The 16,136-nt window shown below is 40.5% G+C and overlaps 1 protein-coding gene across 7 annotated transcripts in view; it reads left to right on the top strand.

Moving 5' to 3' along the window:
- The window catches only part of ppip5k1b (diphosphoinositol pentakisphosphate kinase 1b), a 53,393-nt gene extending 40,900 nt beyond the window's left edge, over positions 1-12,493 (top strand). For all 7 annotated transcript variants that reach the window (XM_035156438.2, XM_035156436.2, XM_035156435.2 and 4 more), the window contains 3 exons: positions 3,507-3,644; positions 4,508-4,621; positions 10,121-12,493. In XM_035156438.2, coding sequence (XP_035012329.1) covers positions 3,507-3,644; positions 4,508-4,621; positions 10,121-10,212 — 344 coding nt within the window. In that variant the 3' untranslated portion in view covers positions 10,213-12,493. The remainder of the gene's footprint in view (positions 1-3,506; positions 3,645-4,507; positions 4,622-10,120) is intronic.
- Positions 12,494-16,136: the final 3,643 nt, after the last annotated feature.

The raw sequence follows: 16,136 nt of genomic DNA, 5'->3' as shown, positions 1-16,136 counted from the left end.
TATGCATACTGGGTGGACAATTGATGACCTTTGAAACAAACTCTTTGGGAGAGGAGTATTAGACTGGTCTAACTGCCTTCTTGAATGGTCCATCCTGACTAATGGTTGTCACGTGCCCCTATTCCACCAAGGCAGTTCAAGAGCCAGATCGGAGCCACTGGCTACTGTCCAACCAGTTCTTTGTGTTTCCACAGTCTAAGGCCCAATCCCATTTCACCCCCTGTCCCAATACCTGTTGGGACAGAGGGGTAGGGCCAAGGGGTGGGGCTCTATACCCCTCCAAACCGAGATTTTTTCGACCCTCACTACAAACCTAGGGGTGCCCAGAATGCCTTGCGAATCAGCAGCAAGCTGGGAGAGAGACCCACAAATGTAATATTTAAGATCTGTCTCTCCAACCAGAAAAACTGGTCCGACTCTGGCACTAACACTTTTCTGGTTTAGAGAAAGGAATGCTTGCTTAGGGGGCTGAGTGGGAGGGAATGTCTTGGCCAATAAGACCAACCAAAACCAGTCGATTCTAGTGTAGCTGGGAAATCAGAGACGTATACAGTGGCGTAATGATGAGGCTCTATTGTGACTCTAGCCCATGGAAAAGCAAACTGGGTCTTAACAGGTTCACAAGTTGAACCAACTCTGCAGCAACTGACCAGCAGTAGCATCAGGATTACCGTGGTCATAAAGGGGTAAAATGGTATTTAAACTGGGGGCTTGTTCACTAATGAGCTCTGTGTGTAGACTAGAGTCGGGAGTTGATGGCAACAATTTGGCCTTGGTACATTAAAGCTCAGGTCTGAGCTTCGCTGTGTCTCCCAAAGTGCTCTCCTGCCCAGGTGGCAGGGATTATAGTCTCAGTTAAGAGATGGGGGTCGTCATTTTATCCCTCATCTTAATTAGCTCATCAACTGGTGGCCTGTGTGTAAAGTGATTTTGTAAAGTTTTTCTAGAGCACGACTTGGCACGTTGTGTCACCTTAATGAATCTGTGCAGTCAACAGAGATGACTGCAATAAATTACAAATATTTTTCTTGGTTACAAGAAAGTATAGGTTGAGATTTGTTTCAGGCTTCTCACATAAACTTTTATTACCATGTTTCTTTTGTTGGTTTATGTATCATTGTGCTTTCTTTCCTTTCCGTTCTGTCTTTGCTTGTGTCGAAGAGTGGATAGTGCAGTGTAGCTTAGTGTAGCGTTTCCCACTGCATTTCGTATGTGAGCTGAATTTGAGATCCACACGAAGAGGCTGCCGTGGAGATGGGGAGCAGAGAAAGGTGATGAATGCCAAGTCATCTTCAGTGTTATTCTTATACAACTCCTGCCTAATTATACAGTCTAATCAAAGACGGAGCAAACCGTCGGAGGTGATCAACATTCACATCGTCTGCTTTTCCTTTCTCTTCCAAACCTTTGCAGGACAACCTTTTCATGTTGAACAACAACCATGGCTTAGTCTAGTAGATAAGATGCTTTGGCCAACAATGCATTAAGAATAAGGTTTACACCTTGCTGCTGCAGCTGTGATATGACAATTGGCCAAAGGTCGACAAAGGAGTGTCATGTAGAAATACAGTTTACATTGCAGACGTATAGAAAGTGGAGTGAATGCAGAAAAACTGCTTACTGTCAAAATACTTTTTTTTACTTTCTTGGGGCTTATGCTACATACTGCACATGGATGATCCCATGAGAAATATTAACATTAAACAACTCAGCTAATGGTCAACTTGGGAATTCATATATTGGCCCCTTTAAGTCCTCTGATGGTTCTTTTCCTTTAAATGCTGACTGCAGATCTTTCCACTAGTGTCATTATATTAGACGAGTTGTTCTAGGGGAAAAAATCTATAGTTATTGTCAGAGATCTTTCCTCTTGAGGTCTATCTAGCATTAGGCCATGTTTCTGTACACAGGTAACACTCATCATTTACTGAAAACAATTGTTCACTGTTAATATAACAGCAATGGTATTACTGATAAGGTAAATATTCATAACAGCATCAGTCACTCATGGTCAGTGAGTCTCTTAGTCGGTTACTGATATACAACACACGTCTGTGCCCCTGTGAGGATAGAATTCCCTGTTCATAAAACCCGGGTGGTTTTACACAGTATTAAATTGTATTCTTCATCTCTCTTCTCCTGGATGCACCAAGCATCATTAATAAGCCTTTTTCTCTGTATCTCCTGAACCTTCCTCTAGCAGCTCGCTAGATTTTCACATCAGTCGTAGCACATTAGTCATGTAGAGGAAACATAGCGCTGATCAGCATGTTCTCTGGAGAGGTTGATGAATTCGAAGCACTGCGCCTGTTGTTTATTTTTTATGGAATCACTTCATCATTGTGTCTGTTATTGGTGGCATTGTGTGGTAAAAGGCAAAACACTTTTTTTTCCGTTTATTTTTAAATATGTTTGTATACAGGGCTCTGTTCGGAATAAGATTTTTGGCCCATGTCAGTTTTCAGCTGCATATCAGTATTATTTATTTTTTTAGAATATAGGATGAGATGGTCCCTTGTACGTTTGAAGATCTTCTGCACAATTTAGGTTACCAACTACCAGTTGATGTTAGCAGGTGTTAGTTGTGCACCTTAGCGTCATCAGGTGTTTCTGCCTTTTAATCACAAGACACCCTCTTCTAAGGCAGGCCCACCACAGGCTGATCAGACCTGGGTGCATGTCCCTAGCATCTTGGGGCCCAGTTGGGATCTTTCCTCCTGATCCAGAGCCATTGGCTGCAGCGTTCTGCAGTGTGTGTGATGTTTCTTTGTTGTTTTTACTTGTTTACACTGCAGAAACAGAGTGTGATCCTTTATTATTGTTGGCAGCACTTAATTTTTGACTTTTTTCTTACAAATATGTGGGATCTGAAATCTTGACCATTAAAGTAACCATTTTAATATCAGCCATTGTAATGACAGTATGCAGCTGACCGTAACTTATACTTATATGATTGATCACTGTATGCATCACCTGGTTGTAAATTAACAACCAAAGAAACCAGTGGACACAGTAATATATGCTATAATCTCCATCACTTTCTTTACAAGTCTGGAGCCAGATGTTTGTCCAATATTACAATAATGTCAAAATGATAAAGATAAGAAATGATCTTCCTTGTGGTTGCACAACCATTTCACTGTATATGAATGATACGTGATCATTTTTTGTTAATATGGGGTCACTAACCACAGAAGGAAATTATCATCAACCATATAGCTGATGGTACGTTTGCTGACAAATATTTTAGCAGCTGAATTTATCTTCTTTACAGAATGTGTCTGTTGTATCAGCCACTATTGAAAAAAGTAACAAGGCACTAACTTTAGATGTTGCAGTAGCCTCAAAACTTTGCGCTGCTTGCTAACAAATACAAATGGCTGCCGCACTGAGTGAACTGAATTGAACAGCCAACATGCACAGAGAGCTGTCATTTCACCACTCCTCCTTTCAGGGTCTGATGGAGAAGCGGTACAATGTTTCTGTCTGTCCTGTCACTGCTGCAGGTTTTGAAGGCTGCTCCATGGTGCCCTCTATCTACCCGCTGGAGACGCTGCACAACTCGCTGTCATTGAAGCAAGTGGACGAGTTTCTCAACACGGTGTGTGAGAGCAGCAGCGAGGCCCACGCCAAAACCATGAAAGGTGGGTCCACACTGTGAAGCAGCAACTACATACTAATCATAAAATACAGATGAACTAGTATTTTACTTATACATTGATATAAATACATTTAAATCAAATTGACTAAAATTATTTAAATAGCTTAGCTACCCATGTAAAAAAAAAAATCACACGCACAAATTTATTCAAATGTATTTATTAATACTCAGATTGAAATTTTGTATTAATGCAACAAGACTTTGTTTTTCTGCTGCAAAGTAAAGAGGAACTTTCTGCGTATTTAGACAGTGACTAATTTAGCGGTTTTGGTTCTATACTCGGCACATTAGGTCTTAGTAACCAGCTTATGACATGTGATATTTATTGTTAGTATTGTTTGAAAGTTTATAAAAAAGACTACTGATAGGACAGGAGCGCTTCAGGGACCAATATAATTTCAGCAAGGACCAGTGCCCCCCTGGCCCTGTCTCTGAATCCACCCCTGCTGTTAACTGTCATTTGTCAGTCACCCGACCTAAATCCAACAGATCATGGGATTCAATTAATGAAGACTGTGCAGAAATTCCTCATAACAAAAGACTGCTGAATGAATGAGTGACTCAGCATCATCACCAGTAACGATACAAATTGCTGAATGTTGTGTCAGTGTCTGAAAAGTGTTTGCCGCCAAATATGAAATATGACAACTGCTTGAGTTAATAAGTTGTTCAGTCCCATGTGGTTCCATTCAAAATTGTAGATTGTTTTAAGTCTGAAGGTTCCTGTGATATCGATTTGATCTTACACCAGAACTTTACGATGCTTTTGCTCCATCGAGTAAAATTAGCTTTGGTGTGTGACATTTGGGAACTGATGTTAATGTGTTTGTGGCGTCTCCACTGCAGCGCTCTCCAGCCTGTTTGACTCTCAGAGCCAGACGTCTCTCTACAGCCCACAGCAGCCTCTGTCCTCCTCTGGATCTGAGACTTCTCTGCGGCCGCCAAGTCAGCCTCTGTGGCGTGAGTGTTTTTAAAGATTTTTATGATGACCTCCTTTTAGTTGTTCTGGTAGATGTCTGCACAATACAGTTCATAAGACATTAAGAAAAAAAATATTCAGAGTAAGTGTTATGTATGTCAAAAATACTTATGGGTGGGTATTGGGAAATAATATGGTGTAGACTCGTCATTTAGAAATTAGATCACTTATGGGTTTGAACCGAGATCATGATTTTCTTACGGTTCTTATGTGCAGCTGGAGTGTTACATTAAGTACTAACTTGACCACATCCAAATGCTGCTGTTAAGCTAAATATCTAACTCTTAGTTGATCAGAAAAGTCTCAAGATCTTGATGACACTCTATTGGGAAAATTGTGAGTTTTTGGGAAACGGTGTTGCGCCGGCAGCATGGCAAATGTAGAATCTATACAGAGTCCCTGTCTGAAGTCATCTACATGCTATTATTCAGTTGTAGCACCACCTACTGGCAACAAGAAGTACTCCTCATGTCACAATCATCATTCCATTTATATGAAATTTTCATGGTCTGGTCTACATGTTATACACAACAAAATACTTGTGTGGTGCATGTTCTTCTTCGCACAGTGTTTGATTGTAGTGACGGCACAAAGCCATGTCATTCCTGCCAACTCTGAACACAGCTTTGATTGTCCTATAAATATAATAACTGGTAAAAACTGGTAAAATCTGAATGAACTCCCTAAGAATAATTCATACTGCCTGAAATAACACATGAACATGTTGATTCATTTAGTGCGGTCACCAAGCAGTTTCACATTCTGCCTTGAACATGGCTAAACTCCTCAGTAGTTCCAGCAGAGCTGCTTGTCATGGTCCTGGGCAGCTGCCACGTGTGAGGAGGAGGAGCTGAGTACGACTGAACAACAGAGTGACGTCGGAAAAGGGTGTCGGCTCAGCAAAACCTTGTTCACCTCCTTCACATTCAGCATGACCTTCATGTTGAAGGTAGCTGATAGATTCAGTTATCTGTGCTGACCCAGTGGTTATACATACTCACTGAATCATAACACAAAGGTCACATCTCAGTCCCTCATCAGTTAGGAGGCAAACGTCCTTGAAGTGAGCTCAGAACTGAAGCTGCAGCCATCAATTATTCCCATTAATTATTAGTCTGCTGATTATAATTTTTTTTTTTCTGTTAATTTTCTCAATGAGGAGGAATATTAAGAACAGCTGAGTTTTAGATGCTGACAACTAATCCACCAGTGTTGGTGATATTTATCACAAGCTCCCAAAATAAATTAACGATTCATTTACATTAACAACAGTGACACCTTTCGCTCAGCGCTTCATAGGGCTCCAATGAGAAGCTCTGAAAATGTGAAATGTAAAAACAAATGAATTTGTGTACTGTGATTGCACACAGGTTTAACTTGTTTCTTCTTTCAGTTTAGCAAATATGAGTATATAATAAATAATAAATAATAAATGTCACTCAGTAGAGAAAATGTCTCCACCAACAGACCCCTTATGAAACCACATTTAAATTCACTAGTTTCGGATATTTATTTGGATCGGCTCAAAACTTCACACACACGAATATCAGTTACGTAAACATGTCGGATTTGTCCGAATTTGTTCATCAAGCTACATGAATTATTTTCTGACAAATAAACAAAAATAATGAAAAACATCACACAATGTTAAAGAAAGTAAAAATAAAAGGTAATGGATCTGCCCCCTGATCCATAACCGCACCAAAATACACTGCTCCAAAAAATGAAGGGAACACTTAAATCACACATCAGATCTTGATGAATGAATTATTCAAGTTAAAAAATCTTTACTGATGTACATTGTATCATTTGTTGGGAACAAAATGATGTAACAACGGTCAATGGAAACCAAAATCATCAACTCATTGAGGGCTGGTCATGCTCCTGATGAGTCGGCGGATGTTGTCCTGGGGGATCTCCTCTCAGACCTGGATCCGGGCATCAGTGAGCTCCTGCACAGTCTGTGGCGGTACTTGGCGTTGCGGATGCACCGATACATAACATCCCATAGGTGATCAATTGGATTTAGGTCAGGGGAACGTGAGGTCCAGTCAATGGCATCAATGCCTTCGTCATCCAGGAACTGCCTCATCACTCTGGCCACATGAGGCCCACTAGAGGACGTCGGCCCCTCATGCCACCCTCATGGAGTCTGTTTCTGACAGTTTGGTCAGAAACATGCACACCAGTAGCCTGCTGGAGGTCATTTTGTAGGGCGCTGGCAGTGCTCCTCCTCTTCCTCCTCACACAAAGGAGCAGATATACATGTAGATCCTGCTGCTCGGTTGATGCCTTTCTACAGCCCTGTTCAGCTCTCCTTGTGTAATGGACGGTCTCCTGGTATCTCCTCCATGCTCTTGACACTGGGCTGGGAGACACAGCAAACCCTCTTGCGACCCCACGTATGGTGCTATACTGTGACGATTAAGTCCCATAATTTTTAGGGAGCAGTGTATAATGGGTTCTTCCCTGACCCATACAGCATTCTTACACCAAGGATGGTGTTAATCTGTCCAGTAGATTTTTGCATTATCCTGCACACAAATCAGATCAAACTAACAGAAAGAAAAAACCAAAGCAGAACTTCCTTGGCAGAGGCAAAAATGCTTGTGTTGTCTAATCCAACCATTAACAAGCCCAAAGGTAATTGATTTATAACATTAAACAGGGGAAGCAGCAAATGATTCTAACTGCATTTGAGCTGAAACCAGTAAATATCTGTCCTTACTATTTGATAAATGACTTAAATGGCTATTAATTCAATTGAGATTGTTTTGTTACTTCTTCTGTTTCCAAGGTGAAGATTAAAAATGTCAGGCTCCACTTGAATGATTTAAATGTTTATCAAAAATATACAGAATATATTATTTGTCAGTCGCCTAATGATGATGATAATGACGATGCATGGTTTCAGCACTAAACCAACCTGAGCAGGCTTTGAAAGATTCATCTAAAATGACTTGAGTAAGATAATAGGAGGTGGCTTCTCACAAAGTGAGTTGCATTTTATAAAAAAGCACCAAAACTGTCGGATGAGCTAAATAGGAGCAGAGCGTAAATGCTTGGCAGGCCACCGTGTTGGATCAGCATCTTTTATTAAACCTAAATAGGACTTGGAGAGAACATCACAGCCTCTTTAACAACCTGACCCCCCTTTTCAATGTTGTCACCCTTTCTCTTCTTTCTCCTCCTTTCTTCACTCTGTTTGTTTTTGTTTGTTTTCATCTTATCCCCCCAGGTCCTGAGGAGATAAATTTATCCTCTCACCACTGCTGTTGATTGATGAAGCCTCTGCTCGCTCATCTCTCTTTCACTTATCTCCTCTTGTGTTTCCTCGTTTCCGTGCACCACCTCTTGTGTATGTTATTTACATGGGGCTCACTGTGGGGGGTGTTTCGGTTCTCTGTTCATCTCCCCGTCGTCCTCGGTCCCATCGGTACCTGCTCCAGATGTGGGCGGCTGAAACTGCTCAGAACTCATTAGGCCTTGTTTATGAGACAGTGAACAGACAGGGACGCTGGAGGTTAGAGCTGCATGAATGGGACACTTGTTCTGCTGATGGTGGCAGTTACAGCTGTTTGTCAGAGCAGGGCTACAGTCAGTCACTCAGCAAGACCAGACTCTCACTGGATATCATCTCATATGTCAAAATCGTGATGATATGATTTTACTAATCCGTTTAAAATGGCCCAAAATAAAACATTGAAGAAATAGTAGGTAATCTGTTTCTGAAACCCTTTTTTATCTTATTTGTTGACATCGTCTTCACGTCCTGATAGACATCAATAAATAATGTCATCTGAAAAAAAAGAAAACCGTCTGTAGCCCTCGCAGGACTGTAATAAACATGATTGGAGTCTTCAGACGGGAAGACATACACTGCTGAAGCAAAGACGATTTGTAAATTTTTTTCAAAGTGTAGCCTGCTCTAGTTTGCTTTTCCAGGATTCCCAACCCTAGCTCTAACTCACTGATTCTTGAGACATGGGACAAAACACATCCAGCAGTTGCAACTGCTATTAGGTTTAAAATTAAAATATTTTCAAATGTAGATGTTTTGAGGGATTAAGAATAGAATGTTTTCAACACAATTATCTTCTTCAATTTAATTTAATAATTATTATATTAAATCTATGACACTTACTGTCTTCCCACTACATCTAAAACAGCATGTCCACACAGAAGGGTTCAATCAATCAATGTGCAATAAAATGGATACAAATATTTTTAATGATTGAAAATAGCTTGTTTCATAAAAAGAAAAATGTAATATCTTATATTTCATAAGGTTTCAAAGTTGTGTGCCCACTTTTCTTCAACCCCGTCAGACATTCATTAAAATGTAATAAAATCAGGCAATATAAGGGGCAGCACTCACTCTGAAAGACCCATTTTCACATTCCAACTATGCAGAGTGCATCTAGGGCAGAAAGGGTCAAATAAGTTTTATAGTTTTATAGTATTTTAAATCTTGATGTTAATATTTCCTGTGTGGCAACATCTGTCACTGGAGGAACGAAGGAGGAGGAATAGAGAGTATCAAAAAAGCAGAGAGAGAAAATCAGTACACAGCCAGAATTAAAAGAAGAAATTCTAAGACAGGAGAGACAGAGATGGAGACAGAGAGTTAGAGAAGGAAAAATAAGCAAATAAAGGATTCGACTGTAAGAGAACAGAGGAAAAGGAGAAAGAATTGGAAGCATAGACAAAGAGAATCAAGAAAGTGAGGAAAGGAGAGAGGGTCAAAACAAGACAATCTAGAGAAATACAAAATGTAAAGAGCAAACTCAGAAATGCTCAAATTCAGAAAGTAGGTATGGTGTATAAAACAGAAAACCCAGAAGAGCACACCATGTGAATCACCAAGAGAGACCACAGAGAGAATGCTGCGTGGTAGAAATACCAGCTCTAAGAAAAACCTTTTGTTCCACAATGTTCTAATGAAAGAATTCAGTGAAACAAAGTCCAGAACCCCTTCACACATCTTGTGCAAAATCAAAGAACCTTCTGTTGTCCAGATTCTTAAAAAATACCGGCTGCTGAACAAAATGAGGCTATTTGGTCTGACATTCAAAACGCTGAGGCCAAAAGAAATCCAAAGTCAAAAGGCCCATGCTCATGCCCATACATATACACGCATACACTTGGCTTGATGTATCAAAATGGTTTTATTATGTTCTCCATGGCAACAGAGCAGAAGATGATTCGGCGAGGGGATGGCGTTGCTCCTCCCCTCAGAATGACACACATACAGTATCACAACAAACACGGCCTCTCTCTGACTGGAGCAGGTGCTCCGGTTCGACAAAGAGATTAACTGTTCCCTCGGGGGCTGACAGAGGTTTTCAAAATAAATTATTTGTACAGATGTTTTCAGACATGTTTGTTTAATTTGTGTAGATTGTTGTATGTGTTGGGATCATCGTGTATTTTGAGTTAGATAGAGAATTGACTGAACTTTCTTTCTTCTTTTTTTTCAGATGGCAGCATCCCCTCTAGTGCTGTGTCCAGCGCGGGCCCCTCTTCGCCAATCACAGAGAGCTCTGGCCTGAACTTCAGCTTCAGTGAGTAGACTGACGCAAGGACTTCTGGGTATCTGAGAGGGGACGACATGAGGCCCTTGGTTTGTTCGTCTCCGTGCTTTTCTACATCTTTCTTGTTGTCCCTCCGCTCACGAGCCCAAAGAAACACTGGAGGGAAATGATTCTGGAGGAGTCCAACCCTGCCTTAGGTATTACAAACTGTTAATATAACCACTCACACTCAACACAGACTCTTCTGGTGCAGCCAGACCACAGCTCTACCCCTGCTCCGCACTGTAAGAAAACTCTGCACCTTCACCAGTTCTAAACCTCTCATCACCTGCATCTTCCTCTTCAGTTTCGCTGCAATTTCATCAAGCCGCTGCAACTCCTTCAACAGTGCATTGAGCCAAAACTCAGACCAGTGGTGCCTGTGATGTCATTTTGATACTGCCCACATCAAAACCCAATGCTTCAACCACCAGCTGCCTCATGAAACTACCTGCACCTACAGCTGAAATGCAAGAGACTGCCAGTCAGCTGTCATATAGTCACATTTGAGAATACAAAAGGTAAACATGTCTCTGCTGCATTACAGCTGTACTTTTAGCCAGTCATTGTCCAGCTTTAGAGAAATTAGTTTTTTGAGCATGAAGTGGGGGAGAGAATCAAAGCTTTGAAAAAATACTTTAAACTTGTGGAAATGAGAGTTAGATAAGTGTGTTAATATCCCTTTGATCTGTTAGTTGAATATGATGAAAAATCTGTTGGCTTTGCACGGTACAAAGAGAGAGGAGGTAAACGACAAGTCTGTCCAAAAATAATGAAACACCTCCTCTAATCGACACGTTTTATCTGTTTGTGATTTGTATAAAATTGAAAGTGTAAAGAACAACAGTTTGGTTTTATTTGCAGAAGCTTTTACACTGCAGTTTATGTCTGAATTAAATAAATTGGATATAATGTGTCATATCCCATTTGCAAAATGTATCTTCACATTCCGTGTGCAGACATGAGGGTGATACTGATCTTCTCATCTAACTCTTGGTAAGAAAGCAAAGATGTGCTTACCTGTGTCAAACTATTCCTTTATGAACTCGTGAACATTATTTCACAATGTATATTTGGTTTGTAAAGATTATTTAGTTTTTAAAGGCAGAAGTTGAAAACCTTTAGAAATAACGTTTTATTCTCAGACCTTTTCAAACTTTTGTCCACCAAAGCAGCAGCTGCAGCCTAAATGTGTCCGACACTGTGACATACAGAGAATGGGCATCATGCACCATCAGGACTCGGATTACAAAGTGCTTGATTCGACTGCCATACTCTTTATTTTTAATTTTTATTATTTTATGATCATCTGCTGTTAAATGGAAACGCAATGAATGTGTAAATGTGCCTTTAAATAACTTGTGAGAGAAATATTGAAGTGTTTCACACACTGTTGGTTTCCTGCTGTATTATATTATTTTTATTTGAGGGGTGGTCACAACTGAGGTTTGATTTCAAGAAAATCTTTGGTTTAGATTTATTTTAGACTTAAAGCGAAACCTCATTTGATTGAGTAGTATAAATGTAATTCTATATGACGACTACCTGAATACTGCAGTTTTCAGACTGTGTGATACCACACCAAATTACTTGTGTATTTTTTTAGTGTTAAATTAATCAAGTGACAGTTTGTGAAGACAAGTGATGCTCAAGTAGACTTGTCAGGAATCTGAAAGTGGAACTTTTTTTTATCATTAACATGAATGAACCAGGGGTCAATTCACCTTCAGTTGGTTAAATTAAAATCTCAAAATAAATACAGATACTTTTATAACTTTGACCAAAACAAAGCTCCATGATAAAGCAGTGACTTGCAGTTTTTTTTAGGAGTGCGGTAATAAAGAGAACTGCATTCAGGCAGTGCTGTCAGCATCACCAAAGTACAAATGAAAGAAATAAAATGGCTCCCTTTTTAATTTCAACCTAGTTTAACTGAAAATGATCTGAGCCCAAACTCCTGCTGTAGAACAAACATGTATATTTTAGCCAGAAATAGTTTGATTTTAATATTAAGATTCATTCTTTTTCCTTCCATTCTTTTTTTTGTTGATGTAGGTAATTGTATGTATGTGTATTTATGTTATTATTTAATGTTCAATTTAATGGCAGCCACAGAGGGGTGTGTATGTTTTGTGACGAGATTGGCTGCTGGAGAACAAAATCGGTTTAACGTGCAAATTCTGTAACATTCTTTTTCGATGGACGTTTAGGTCGAGACGTGATGTTGGAAAAGAAGAAGGGGAGGAAGGGGGTTAATAAAAAAAAGTGAAACAGTGAAAACATTGTTCAATATGTTGTAAAGAACAACAAATCACATGGGCTCACACCTGCCGTGTGTGTGTGTGTGTGTGTGTGTGTGTGTGTGTGTGTGTGTGTGTGTGTGTGTGTGTGTGTGTGTGTGTGTGTGTGTGTGTGTGTGTGTGTGTGTGTGTGTGTGTGTGTGTGTGTGTGTGTGTGTGTGTGTGTGTGTGTGTGTGTGTTATTAATGGCACAAAGTCCAGTCCAGACACATAAGCCTCTTATTGCTCCATAAACAAAGCTCCTTGTCACTGTTGTGCCAACACCTCTCTCTCTTTTGTTTTTATCTCTCGTCCTTCTCCTCTTTGCCATCAATCTTTTCCTCCCCTCCCACTCTTCTCTTTTTCTTTGGTTCTTTCCTTTTATCCCTCCTTTTAACTCCCATTTTCTCTTCTCCACCACCAACTTTTCCTCCTCCTCCACTCATCTCTTGTTTTTCTTCACTCTGTTCTTTCTTCCACTCTCTCCTCTCCTCCGTCACTTTAATCTCCTCTTCTATCTCCTTACCTCACCTGGTTCCCTCCTCCCCTGCTCTGTCTTCCTCTTTATTTCATCCCCACTCATCTATTTTACCTCATTGGAAATTGACCTCTCCTCTCTTATTCTCTCCGCTTTTCTGTTTTTCGTCACCCGATTCTTCCTATTCTGCTGCTTATCTCCTTTTATTTCTCCTCCTGTTTCTCCTCTACTTTCTTTGACTGCTCTCCTTTCTCACTCCCCTGCCCCTCAGCTCCTCCCCTCTTTTGTTTCCTCTCATTTTGTATCCTCTCCTCACTTCATCTTCCTCCACCTTAATCTCATATTCATCCCCATCACCCTCCTTTTTTATGATCCTCCTCCCCGGTGGAGTTATTTTTTTCTATTCTCTCCTCCCATCTTCTTCTCTTTTGCTTCCACTCCTTTCCTCTCCAAACAGCTTTTAAGAATAGCGATGACTCATGCCTCCTCCTATTGCTCCCATGCGTTGCCATGGCGGCGCCCCCAGATGTAATAGACTCCCCCTGAGTGGCGCTGGGTGAACGGAGAGAGAGACGGAGACAGCCGACTCACTGGAAGCCAAATGCTGATGTCATTCACTCCGTCTGGATGACAAGTCTTTTTCTCTGCCTTTATTTCCTAGACTCAACACAAAACATCCATTCATTCCGTCTCTATCGACACACACACACATGTATTTCTATCTTTGTGAGATGCCCTTAAACAAAGTCTTACCTCTTTAAAAGCCCCTTAACACAGACACACACTTTCATCAACACACATCTTTCGTCGTACACAGTTGATTTACAGTTTCACAAGATGAGAAACGGACTGCAGGTAGTTTTGTGACCTTTATCAGAGTGTAAAGAAAAGCACCCACACACATTTAATTAATGCTGTAGGGTAAAATAAATGTTACAGCTCAGTCTTAAGAGATGGTATTGAATATAAAGTTGAATGAAAAAAGCCTACAGCTCACGTCTCTGTGTGAAGGACCCACTGTGTATGTGATGTGTCTGGAAGCTAAGTTCTGCCCTGTTTGGTTTGGTGCCGACCAAAAAGAAACTGTGTTGACCCCAGAAAACGACTGCTCTTTTCCTCTGAGTCTTCAGGCTGTTTGAAACCTGGTCTGCATTTTTTCAGAGTTCTATGGACAGGAGCTTAACCTTCTACTCTCCATCCTTCAGCTTTGCTTTTTTTTTTTTATGTGAGGAAAAAGTCTGAAATGCCTTCGCATGAGCTGTTGGGATTTTGCACCAAAGTTCAGATTCATACCCTGCTCCCTTCCCTCATTGACGACGGTCACACCATTCTCACTGGTATTCCAAATAAACTCCTAAAATGACTCCATACCCTCCAAAACTCTGCTGCTAGGATCATCACCTGCACCAAATCTACACACCACACCACTCCTTTGTTGTAGAGTTAGTTTGGATGGTATGTACAGGAATTATCCATAGATATTTGTAACTATATAAGACAGGTCATTTTATTTTATTCCAGGTTGCTTTGGCCAGGGACAACAGATGAAAGTTAGCTTATGTAGCTAATTCTGGCCTCATTTACAGTATTTTTTCTGATATTAAACAAATAAATGAATTTGATGAAAATCTGTGGAATAAGCCTACAGTGCTTCAGACCCATGGCACTTGAAATTGTGTTTAGGAAAAAAAAGTAAGCAGTGGCTTTGCTGACTCATGCCTGAACCATGTTGACACCACGTATCGCTGAAAGCCTCTTATCAGAAATAAGATTAAAAGATGCACTGGATGTGCTTTTCCTGGTCCAACTATCCATTCCCTTTTCAGTCGTAGCCCTCTGAGAGATAAGTCAAGGAATGAAAAATAAACTTAAATCTGTGGTTTACACATATTTTTCAATTCAGGCTTTCTCCCAGCTGCTCTTTCCTTATTTCCTTTACACGTGTATTTTCCACTGTAGGAGGTCACAGTGTCCCAATGTCTTGACCTATCTACTGTTCAGTGACCTAGCTCACGCTAATTGCTTAAAATACAAACATAAATGCAACGAGAGAAGTGGGAGGTGAGGGCAGGAGATGAGACTATTAGTCATCCTGATGAGAGAATTACCCTCCTCGAGTCTCTGTATCCAAACCCAACAGAGACGGGGAGGTGCCCAGTTAGACCTCCAGTGCCACCTCCACACCCACACCCTCCACTCCCCTCCTCCAAAATGTGTCGCTATGGCAACTGGGGGAGTATTTTTCTTGGCAGTGTGGTAGCTGAACAGCAATGTGTGGCGTCTCACCCCACCAGAGATCCAAACTGCATGAAATAGTGTCACGTCCAAGGTGAGAGAGGCCGCCAACGTGTGTCAAAAACAGACCAAAGGGGTTCTTCTTTCTCTGTTTTACTGTTTTTCTTCCTGTGCGTTCATACAAAACAGAGAAAGGCTCCAGGGTGACACACTTACTGCAATAAAAGGGCAGACAGAGATAATATCGAAGCCATTCATCACTGGCTGTAATGAATGCAACGTGTGTGCATGTGACTTCTTCAGGTGGAGATGTGGATCCATCAAGTTAGTTTGTGGAGCCCACATTGATCTGCCACCCCTCCCACTTGTAGTGTTTTTTCTTTGCTGTGTCATACTCACTCATACCTCACAGTTAAGTCGTGTAACAATCAAACAGAAATCCTTTCAGTTTTTTTGACAAATGTGGAGTGGAAACATAACTTTCATCCTTTCACCTGACGAATCAAAGCTGACCTGATCAATCCTGTTATCTCCAATATTGAGGCCAATATCAAATTTCCTTCCGTCATGTTTAACTCAGAAAACTTTGTTTTGTACAAAAGACTTTATTGAGTAAATGCACTTGTATAGTTTGGACTTATGCCTTATTATCAAGTCTTTAAAAATAGGATAAATCATCTTTCTCCAATTAGTTCACCAATACGCTTTTTATCAAAGATTTTGACAACAGCATGTATGTATTTGCAATTTGTCAATTTGAAATTCTTAGCTTAGAGTGTGAGGGAGTTATGGCCGTTTCTGGGAAATGTATGCAGAAAGGATCTCTAAAGTGCAATCTCCAAATCCGATCATCTGCTCCATTTGGGGTACCCGTGGTGTAAGTATGAATTTTCTACTATACTTTTGTATGTATGGTTCTTTAGTTATTGTG

This window comes from Hippoglossus stenolepis, chromosome 5 (assembly GCF_022539355.2).
Source record: "Hippoglossus stenolepis isolate QCI-W04-F060 chromosome 5, HSTE1.2, whole genome shotgun sequence".
Classification (NCBI taxonomy): Eukaryota; Metazoa; Chordata; class Actinopteri; order Pleuronectiformes; family Pleuronectidae; genus Hippoglossus; species Hippoglossus stenolepis.
The sequence above is the reverse complement of the archived record's forward strand: the minus strand, read 5'-3'. Positions and strand labels throughout refer to the sequence as shown.